At 33.1% G+C, this 11,587-nt stretch overlaps 1 protein-coding gene and 1 pseudogene across 1 annotated transcript; both read left to right on the top strand.

The window, feature by feature from the left end:
• Positions 1–4,556: 4,556 nt before the first annotated feature.
• On the top strand, positions 4,557–6,406 carry LOC118036080 (subtilisin-like protease 4; annotated as a pseudogene).
• Positions 6,407–8,462: 2,056 nt separating this feature from the next.
• On the top strand, positions 8,463–10,359 carry LOC118036039 (trihelix transcription factor ENAP1-like). Its single transcript, XM_035041732.2, has one exon. The coding sequence runs from the start codon at positions 8,835–8,837 to the stop codon at positions 9,735–9,737; it is 903 nt and encodes a 300-aa protein (XP_034897623.1). The 5' UTR covers positions 8,463–8,834; the 3' UTR covers positions 9,738–10,359.
• Positions 10,360–11,587: the final 1,228 nt, after the last annotated feature.

The raw sequence follows: 11,587 nt of genomic DNA, 5'->3' as shown, positions 1-11,587 counted from the left end.
AAAAAGACTGAACTTCTGAAACAATATTTCTTTTGTAGATTTTTTTTTTTGGTTTTGCCGTTAATTTAAATTCGATTTTTGATATTTAAACTAACTTTTTGTGATATATACTAATAAAAATTGAATACATCTTCACAATTAATTTTGGAATTATTTGAAGGTGGAAATTTTATTTTTTATTTTCTAAACAATAAAAACTCAATAAATTATGAAAAAATAAGCTGGAATTATCTCATTTTTTATCTTTATAGAGGCCGTGTGAATTTATATAGATAATTTTAGTGTAATATTTAACACTTTTGCATGTACGGTGCTTAAAATTAACCTATTTTAAGCTTTGTTTGATGTTACATGTTTGATCATTAAATATTTTAAAAACTCTACTAAAACTAAGTAGATAAATTTATATGATATTTTTAGGATTCCTAACAAAATTCAAGATTATTTCAAATTATTTTTCTATTTTGCTTTGCAATTTTATAATTCTTTAATGTTTAAGAAATTTTATTAATGTAGGTGACATTTTTAGTTCAAAATATCAAAAATTGATTTTTTTAAGGAGTTTTTGGTCAATAATATATAGCGGTTAAATAAAAAAAATTTATTCAAAATAGAATAATTTAAGAATAAAATTAACAAAATTATAATATATACACACACACACACGCCTTAATTTATTCAGTGATCCTATCTATATCTCTATTTATACCACCTTGGAGATAAATAAAAGCGACAACCAATGGACCAGTCGGAATTCCTCATGCATTCAACAGTGGTCGCAGTGTTAATTGGAGGCAAATGATCACCATGTTACTTCATAAATCTAAATAAATATTTTTATTTATTATTTGAGACTATTTACAAGATAAATAAATATTTTATTTAATATGGAACCATTGAAGTTTTTTCCTTTTAGAACACTTGGATCAATCAAAACAATTTTGATGAATAACATAATTGGAATACAATGGAATACAAATCCTTTTTGGTCTTGCATAAATTTTAACTTATTATTGAAAAAAAAAGTAAAAGGGCACTGTCATTAATTATACACCAAGACATAAATAATTATGGATTGAAACAATAAAATGACCATATTCTCATTCTCATACAAAATAAAATAACTTGTTTATAGGGGTAATACAATCTTTTCAATATGATTTATTGGTCATTATTAAATTGATTAGAATAAATTAATTTTTTTAAATTTTTTTCCATACAATAAAATGACTTAATTACCTTTAAAATAAATAAAAATATTAAGCTAGCATTCAAAGGGTGTGTATGTGTGTTCATGTTAACTTAGGAGTGATTTGATAATTTAATTAATATAAATATTATTAAACAAAGATTGTTGATGCATGCACGCATCAACGTGTGGGTCTCAGGGAGCGCACGTAAGCAATCATATGTCAGCTTCTAGCACGATGTTCAAATCATCTTGGATGTCCCTCCATCCTTAGATGGAGCATTTGGTCAACGGACCTTTGGTTTAACATCAACAATTTTTTTTTCCCTTTTATTTTGTCTTTTCTTCTTGATTTCCATGCCTAACTCTCAAGTTTTCAAAAAAGATCTTTAAATTGTTTTCTCTATAAAAACCCAAGCTCTCTTGCACTCTTATAATTCTTATCATTTGATGCTTCAGATTTCTCTATCCCATTAAGTTTTTATTCATCTTTTAAATCTTTAGAAAAGTTTTGAATCCTAAAATGCACAAATTATATTTTTCACTTCCTTAAGTTGGATTATATTTTTATAAAGACTTGAGCTTATCTATTGTAATCTTATCATCTTGTAAGAAGTGAATATTCTTTGCTAGAGACACACTAAATTGTAAAAGTATATGTGACACTTGAACTACTTGGGTTTATTATTTGAGTGTGAGCCAAAAAGAGGTTTTCAATCATGATCATTAAAGAAGATTATTTGTAAGGTTTTCTCATCTTTAGCCCATAAAAAAATTAGGTGATAGGTTTGATCTTAAATCTGTAAAATGATCGAGTTTGATTTTGAGCCCGCAAGAGTATTGGGTTTGATCCTAAACCCAAAAAGCGATTGAGGAAGGTTTTGAATCTTTGATATATGAAAAAGATTGTATAAAGGTTTGATTTTACCTGCTAAAAAGATCATGAGTGATAATGAATACTTCAACAGAGATTCAAGCAGTGGAGAAAACGATTGTCCAAACCACTATAAACTTGGTGTGTCTTTTTCTCTTTATCTCAATTTACTTGTGTATTTGTTAATAATTGTATATTGTTGTTCTCGCCCAATTTGAAGAGAAAAAAATTGTTTTTTAATATTGTTTATAGATTTCTACATTCTTAAAGTAATTAAAGATTTTTTTTAGAAAAGTACTAGAATTTTAGATAAAACCATAATTCACTACCACTAAGGCAATTTTAAAATTTCATAAGTAAAGGAAAAAAACATTTCAATTTATTATGATGGTAAACTCAATAGCACTATGCACTACTATAATGTTGATGAGTCTGACCCATTATTTTCCTTAAAAAACTATTCATTTTGATTACTATTTTTTTTTTTTATATTCCATGTAATATTTACATGATTTTAAGTTTAATAATTTGTTTTGGTTTGTGTGATACATCGTACCATTAAATGCATGCTTAATTTTGCAAAATAGTATTTTATTTTATCAATTATAAAAATGGAAACATGGACCAAATTTAACACAGAAACGAAAAAAAAACCCTTTCTCCTTTTTACTGTTTATGAAGTATTACAAAAATACTATAGTTTGATTTATGATTTTTTTTACATTTTTCATTTTGGTTTCTATTTTTAGAGTTTTTTTATTTTGGTCCTAAAGTTCATTTATTTTATATTTCAGTCTCTAAAATTTGAGAAAAGAGAGAGGGTTACCGGAAAATAGGAGATGAGAAAAAAAAAAGTGGTTGATCAACCATATTTTGACTACCAAAATTAACAATTTTTGTGTTAATGAGTTCGTTTTAAATAGGAATTTGAATGAAAGTAGTGTTTTTATTTGAACATGTCATAAAAACTAGATTAAGACTCGTAAATGTTTTTTTTTTATTGGATTTTTTTATTTTTTTAGAGTGATTATAGGCTTTTTGGATGTTTAGAATGGTTTGTTCAAGTTTGTAGGATGTTGTGAGGTTTTTGTTTTCAAATAAAAGCTAGTTGATTTTTTTTTTTATTATTATGAAGATTCTAGTTTCTAGCCATCAAAGGTGGCTAAAAAACAACACATTATTAAAAAAAAACCTAAGCAAGTGGGCCTAGCCTTCCAGGTCTAAGCCCACTTACCTTGTTTTTCTAGGTCAAGCACACATGGTCTTTTACTTAGATAACATTTGTTTTATTTTTTTTTTAATTTTTGACATGAAATCTCTTTAAATCAATTTATTAAAAATGATATTTAATTGATTACCAAATTATGTCATTGTTTTTAAGAATATTATAGCTTTTAATGATGATATTATCGATTGCTTTACAGAGTATTATGTATTAGCTTAATATGTATAATTTTTAAAATAATTTGTTCATTAAAATTTAATGAGAATAAAATATTTTTTTGAAATTTTTTAATATGATTTTCTTAAATTTATCTTTCTCATATTTTTTTATATAGGTGTTTGAAAATGATAAATTCAATTTTTTTTTATAGATATTTTAATTAAAACTTGCTTTCACGATCATAATAAGTTTTTACTTTAAAAACAAAGCTTCTCATTAAAAAAAAACATATTTTCATTAAGGTAAAAATAAATGTGTGAACAAAAAATATGGTTTTTGATTAAAAAATATGTTATTTTCTTTTTAGTTCAAATCATTATAATTTTTTTAATACATTTTTTTTTTCTAATTACTGTTGTTTTATTGTTCAATGAACCATGATGCTAATAAAAAAACTATTTTATTGTCAAAATTAAAAAAAAAATCATATAAATAGAAAAAAAATAATTTTAATGAAAAAAAATACATTTTTCATTTGTTAATTTTTCTTTTTGCTAATATTTATTTTTATTATTATATACTTAAATAAAAAATAAATTCTTAAGAGTAAAATTATTAAACTCAATTAGACCCATGACTTGGGTCAATTGATGGGTGTGCTATTCCAAGTTAATCTGATTAATTAAAATTATTATCGTTTTAATATTTAAAGTATAAGCTTGATTTTTTTTTAAATAATCAAATTAAATTTTAATTTATGAATTAACCATTAAGTTTATCGACTTAAGCTCAACCTGATTAATTTAAAACCAGACTTGAGCCTCACCAAGTCTTACACTGAGGTTGAATTGAGTTAAATAATACAGCAAAAAAATTCCATGCGGCGAGGCGATAACCATGCTGGTTAGTTTCTATTCAAACAGATCCAAGATTGCTTTGTCCTCAACAATTGAACTTGTACTAAAAGTTATGCACACGAATCCAGCGTATACAGATCGCTCCTTTTAGATGAAAGGGGTCAGCTATGTTCTTAACAAAAAAACATAAACCAGTTGACAATGGAGCACCATCCAAGTATACATAAGATTCATCGCAGCTTCGTTCTGACAATGACTAGCGGGGTTATCGAGTCCTCATACACAATTCTTGGATGTACTTTTGGTGTCTTGTGTAAACAAGTAACAACAAGTTTTGCTACAATGATCCAACCACAAACATATTGATCAAAGAAAGTTTCCAAACACTTGCTGGATGCCGGCTATCGTTGATACCAACAAAGTAAAAACATTATCTTCCTTTGTCTCCCTTTCGTGTCAGCCCATCCCCAGAAGGTTTTCCGCGTGAAGACAACTCATACTTCTAACTTCTTGGGTCTACAGCAAAATTTAGGATTTTGGAACCACTCCAATTATGGAAAAGGAGTGATAATTGGAGTCTTGGACACTGGAATAACACCAAGTCACCCTTCATTTAGTGACGAAGGAATGCCTCCTCCGCCAGCAAAATGGAAAGGGAAATGTGAATTTAATGGAACTCTATGTAAGAACAAGCTTATTGGTGGTGGATCGCTACCATTCTACGAGGATTCAATTGCAATAGGTGCATTTAGTGCAATTCAAAAGGGCATTTTTGTGAGTTGTGCTGCAGGGAATGAAGGACCTTTTAAAGAATCATTATCAAATAAGGTCCCATGGATCCTCACTGTGGGAGCAAGTACCGTTGACAGAAGCACAAGAGCAACGGTGTTGCTTGGAAATAAGGCGTCATATGATGGGCAATCCTTTTTCCAGCCAATAATTTTTTCTTCAACGTTGTTGCCACTTATTTATGCTGGTGCTAATGGTAGTGATACAGTGGCATTCTGCGATCCAGGGTCCTTGAAAGATGTTGATGTCAAGGGAAATGTTGTGTTGTGTGAGAGTGGTGGATTTTCAGAATCAGTTGATAAAGGCCAAGAAGTGAAGAATGCTGGTGGTGCTGCAATGATTATCATGAATGATGAGCTTTCTGGCAACATTACCACAGCCGATTTCCATGTACTGCCGGCATCAGATGTTACTTATGTAGATGGCTTGAGTATCAAAACCTATATAAACTCAACATCATCACCGATGGCCACGATACTTTTCAAAGGAACTGTTTTAGGGGTTCCGTACGCGCCCCCAGCTTGCTTACTTTTCCTCAAGAGGCCCAAGTTTGGAAAGTCCAAGGATCTTGAAGCCAGACATTATAGGCCCTGGCGTTGACATTCTAGCTGCATGGCCCTATGCTGTGGACAACAACAGGAATACAAAATCCACATTTAATATGATTTCAGGCACCTCAATGGCTACTCCTACTCCCCATCTTAGTGGGATTGCAGCATTGCTTAAAAGCTCGCACCCTGACCGGTCACCTGCTGCCATAAAATCTGCAATAATGACTGCTGCTAATTTAACGAATCTTGGAGGAACGCCAATTACTGATGATAGCTTTGGTCCAGTTGATGTGTTTGCCATTGGTTCAGGCCATGTGAACCCAACAAAAGCAGATGATCCAGGGCTTGTTTATGATATCCAACCCGACGATTACATTTCTTACTTATGCGGTCTTGGCTACAGTAACACAGAGGTAGGAATCACCTGTGACATGCTCAAACAGTTCCAGCATACCAGAAGCACAGCTAAACTATCCTTCATTTTCTATAAAATTGGGGTCAAGTCCTCAGACTTACACAAGAACAGCAACAAATGTTGGCCCTTTCAATTCATCTTACATTGCTGGGATCATTGCACCACAAGGTGTTGATGTTAAAGTAACACCCAATGCAATTCCATTTGGCGGGGGGGATCCAAAAGCAACCTCTTCAGTGACATTTTACTCGAACTGCCAGATGAACTTGCCATTTTCTCAGGGATATCTGATTTGGGTTTCTGCTGATCATGTTGTTAGAAACCCAATTGCAGTTACATTTGAATAAGAAAAGTCTTAGGGTCTTGGCCATGTCATCTGATGTTCTTATAGGTTGTGTGATTTATGCCGTTATACATACATCACTTTGAATAAATTGAAACTAAAAACCAACTTGTTTGAGAAATTGATTTGTGTATTTGCAGTGTATATCTACAATAAATATATTGCTATTTTTATCTGACATGAATATATTTTGTACTAGGGTTACTTGTCATCATTTAGATACTGAGTGTAGGAAAAAAAAAAAACCAACCAATCAAAATTTAATTTGATGTCATTTTTATTTTATTTTATTTTTGCATAAAAATAAAATAAAAATAAATTAAAATAAATGACATGAAAAATAAATGAGCTTTTGTATATTTCTTGATCAATGAAAGGTTCACACAAATAATGCCATATTTAATATATTTTATCATAAATATAATATCTCATAAATAAAAAATAACTAATAAAATATTGTCATGTAGTATCGACAAAAAATCTGAGTGTTCTACAAATTTCTATAAATAGAGAATCTCACCCTAAACAAGAAGAAAGAATTTTGCTAGGAGATGCACAAATTTTGTAAAGACAAGCTCTTCAAGTAAGGAATCTTTTCTTAAAAGCTCTTAAATCCTTTTTTATATATATACTTGAAATATACAAGGAACAAAACTCTATTAGATCAAGCTTAAAGTCCCATAAAAATTCTTTAACAAAACTTTAAAGATTAATCAAATATACTTTTCAAAGCATCTAATAATCAAATTTCACTCTACAATGCATATCTAAATTTGTGAATATAACACAAATCTTGTTTGAATTCACAAATTAATAAATCAAGTCACCATAAATTAAATTCAAGGAAAGAATCAAAGAATCGTTTTATCCTTTTGTAAAAATATTTTAAATATGGATTATACTTGATTATATATTTTAATAAAATCAAATATTTGTATATATGTGATTATCTAATTTTCAGATAAGATGTTTTGAGGGTTTCCATTAATTTCAAATATTTAAATATGGATTATACTTGATCATATATTTTAATTATAATCATATTAGCCTTAATTGTATTTTAAAAACCTAAAATCACAACAACAAATAACAAATTTGAATTACAAAATCTTATAATATTAATTTAATAGTTAATACAAATATTTTAATTACAATAAAAAAAATTCCTAATAAAATGGAATTAGAGGCGAAGAAAGAGAAAAAAAATCCTAGACTGGGAGGTCCCGAGAGGGGAGGATAATATACCAAAAAGCATGCTTGTATTTGGTTGCAATACTTCTTACTTTGTTCTTCATGATTTGCCTCTTGATTAGCTTTTAAAAAAGATATCTTTTATCAATTTGTTATTGGATCATCTTTTAAATGACTTAGTGATTACTTATTGGAGTCGGATTGTAAGGTGTCATAATAATAAAAAAAACTACAATCCATCCTTATATTTTATGTCATAATCATAAATATTGTAAACTCAATTTATATAGGGTTTATTAATAGCTCTAGCATTCAATCACAACTGAGAATCGTATTCTAGATTGATTGAAGTGTCATCTTCGTGTTTGTATGTATGCTAGCATTAGTTCTAAAAGCAAAAGGTCAAATTTCATAATCCAAGTAAAATATAAATAATAAAAAAAAATCAAACCTATTATAACTTTTCAAAAAATATTTACAACGAACGTTTCCACTCTGCCGTTGACAAAGAGTTTTCATTTAGCACCTGCCAGAAAATAGTAGTTTGTGAGCAACAAAACAAACATGTTATAAAGTATTTTAAATAATATATTAACATTTTTCACTGTTTATTAAAACTGGCTCCATTCAGTTTAGTTGTAAAATCACTCAGATAGGCTTGGGATGATGAGAAGGAGAGTAACATATCACTATCCTTCTCGTCATCTTTCAGTTTAGTTGTAAAATCACTCATGAACACGGATTTTAACATCTTTTAAAACTCTCGAGATTTTCTTTTTCTTTTTCTTTTATTTTTAGGGTGGGGGGGGGGGGGGTGCTTTATTTTAATCCTCCTCTCTTCTGTAGTTCTGTTCTCTTCTCTTGCCTTGCCTTGCCCCTCCTTTCACTGCTATAAATATTGCAAGTTATTAACGCTCAAGGAATCAGAATAATGACGACGGCTAACCTTATTACAAGAATCTCAATTCTCGACACGACACAACACAACACAACCCTATTACTTGGTCGGACCGACTCGTCACGATATGTCCCACCCCGACACGTCGTCTCAAATACTATTGCTGTTGTTGTTGTTGTTCACGTTGTCCAAAACTACTGTCCGGCGCGTCACCTTCGCCGCACCGAAGTCATCCTCCCTCTTTTTATCTCCCACATTAAAATCCCCAAACGCGAAACCAAAACCTAAAATTCACCTAATCAAACCAATCAGCCGCCATCTCCTTCTCCATCCTTAATTGATTATGGAAGATCTGATCGAATCATCTTCTGTTACTCCGTCAACCGCACCACACTCTCGTTCATTGCCCATCCGTGAAGATTGTTGGAGTGAAGAAGCTACCTCTACTCTTGTTGATGCTTGGGGACGCCGTTATCTTGAACTTAACAGAGGTAATCTCCGTCAGAAGGACTGGCAAGATGTTGCTGATACCGTCAACGCTCTTCACGGCCATACCAAGAAAACGCACCGTACTGATGTCCAGTGCAAGAACCGGATAGACACCATTAAGAAGAAATACAAGATCGAGAAATCTCGTGTCGTTTCCTCCAACGGTACCCTCACGTCGTCTTGGCCCTTTTTTGAACGCCTTGACTCTTTGATTGGATCTAATTTTAATTCATCTATTAAGAAACCGCCCTCTCCGTCCCTCTCCCCGTCTCCTCCCGTGGCTCTCCCGCTGCATCCTTCTTACCGGAGGACTCCTCCGGTTAGTTCTACTCCGCCGCCGCAGCCAGCGGCCCTGGCGGTGGCGTTGCCACAGAAGAGGACTTTGCCGGTGGATGATGGTGGTTATTTTAGGAGGAATTATTCGGCAATGGCAGCGGCAGCGGCAGCACAAGAGTCAGATAGTGAGGAGGAGGAGGAGGAGGAGGAGGAGTTTGAGGCAGGGGAGAGAGAGAGCGTAGAGGAGGACGGGGAGGGGGAAGGGATTAAGAGATTGGCACGTGCGGTAGAGAGATTTGGGGAGGTTTATGAGAGGGTGGAGAGCGACAAGTTGAAGCAAATGGTGGATTTGGAGAAGCAAAGGATGAAGTTTGCTAAGGATTTGGAAATGGAAAGGATGAGGATCTTCACCGAGACGCAGATTCAGATTGAGAAGATCAAGAAGGGTAAGCGTGCACCGGATAATGAGAGGGATTATTGATACTTGAGAAATTGAGAAATCAACAATGAAATTGATCCTTCTTCTTTCTGTAAAAAAACTTTGTTGTAAGATTAGGGTTTGATTTGATGAACGAATTTTAATGTTATAATTGTGGATTTTGTGCACAATTTGATAATGTTCGAGGAAAATTAGTTACAGATAATGATATTTATTTTGTTAGATTAGTTCAATTTAGTTACTTTGTTGTCACCTATTTAATTGGCTGAGCAGTGGGGGAGGGGCTGTTTTGTTGTAAAATTGGAGTTTCTTGAAGAAGGCATCATGAGGGTGGGACATGGTTGTAATGAAACGCTTACTGGGTATGGCAGATTATAATGTCAAGCAGATGGCAATGTTACTTGGTGACCTTCTGCAAAACAGCTCAGGGAAACGATATGGAGTCAACTGTTGGAGGATACTAGAGATGGGTTCCTGTTCGGCTTTGGTTAGAAGGGCCCGGTTTTGTTTCTATCCTCCAGTGAAGATAAGGTACCAGTACCAGATTATTTAAGGTCTGCCGGTAGAGATGGCAATCTGAAAACATATTTGAGTACTGTGTTACACCAGAGGTTCTTGTGCCTGGTTTCAGAGTATTTTCAATGATGAACAACAAACTTGCTTACCTGCTGGTGCAAATGCTCTTCAAATTACATCATCCCGTGCATTCTTTATTTTTTCCTCCCATTATTCACACATGATGCATCTGAATCCTATGATGCTGTGGTTTTAGTTCTAATCTCCTGGATGCTCCTTGTTGTGGAAGTCTATTTTGCTTGTCCTTGTCTGTGTCAAAGTTTGCTGCAGGTTTCTGTTTCTGATAAGTGTTATTGAGCTCTTTTTGTCTCAACATGGTGCCTATGCAAAGCGATTCCAAGTAGTTGCGATCTTTGTCCATTGCTGAACTGCTTGTGCTCTTCATTGGTGAAATTTATTCCTCATGTTTTCTGGTGGTCCATTATTCGTGGTCCTCTCAGCCGAAGTGTTTTGCCCCCCTCCCCCACCCCCTCCTTCTCTTCTTGTCTGCTGGATAGATTAAGTTCTAATATGAAGTTTCCGTAGCTCCCTTTTTGGTGATATGTTTTACTGGTACTCCTACTGCATGCTAGTTGTTACAATTATCTGCAGCAGATGGATTCTGGTTTTGAAATATGGATGTTTTAAAATCGCTGGGAAGCTGCAGCTGCTGCTATCAATGTTTATGTTTGTGCCTCTCCTGTTGCGAGCTCCTTGCACTGGTTCCGTTTATGGTACTGCAGGCCTTTAGTTAATCATTTGTTTTTGTCAGTTTTATGCTATGCCAATATTTGGCCTCTATCAAGTATCAACCTTTGTGTAGCGTGCAGCATATTTATTTCCTGGCATGGAAAGGGTGATGCAATCACCTGGAATAATTAAACAAGATTAAGATCAGCGTCCAAGGTCAATCAAGCATATCGCAGAAGATCAATCACCATTACACCTTGTTGATTGCATAGACAAGCATTGGCAGTGTTACCAAGTTCACACCCCTCCTGCTGTATGTGGCAATTATGTCAAACAGGTTGGAAAAGACCCATCCATCAACTTCCAAAATACCAGAAATGGCGGCCGTCGTTCATTTCCATATGCAAACTCTCTCTACTACGCTATATAAATGCGTGTTTAGGTTCTTGCGTTGACTCACAAAATCTATCATTCTCTAGTTCTTTCCCTAGAATGGAAAACAACAGTTCATGTTTCCAACCATGGGGATTATCTCTCGTTGGTCTCATCTCCATGTTTTTAGCTTCTCTCAAGCGTGCACTTAGGGAGGGGAACCACTAGGAACTTTGGAAACTGATCAAGAAAGCCTATTTGAAACTTACTGTCTT

This window comes from Populus alba, chromosome 1 (genome assembly GCF_005239225.2).
Source record: "Populus alba chromosome 1, ASM523922v2, whole genome shotgun sequence".
Taxonomy (NCBI): Eukaryota; Viridiplantae; Streptophyta; class Magnoliopsida; order Malpighiales; family Salicaceae; genus Populus; species Populus alba.
Note: the sequence above shows the minus strand (reverse complement) of the source record. Positions and strands in the feature narration are given on the sequence as shown.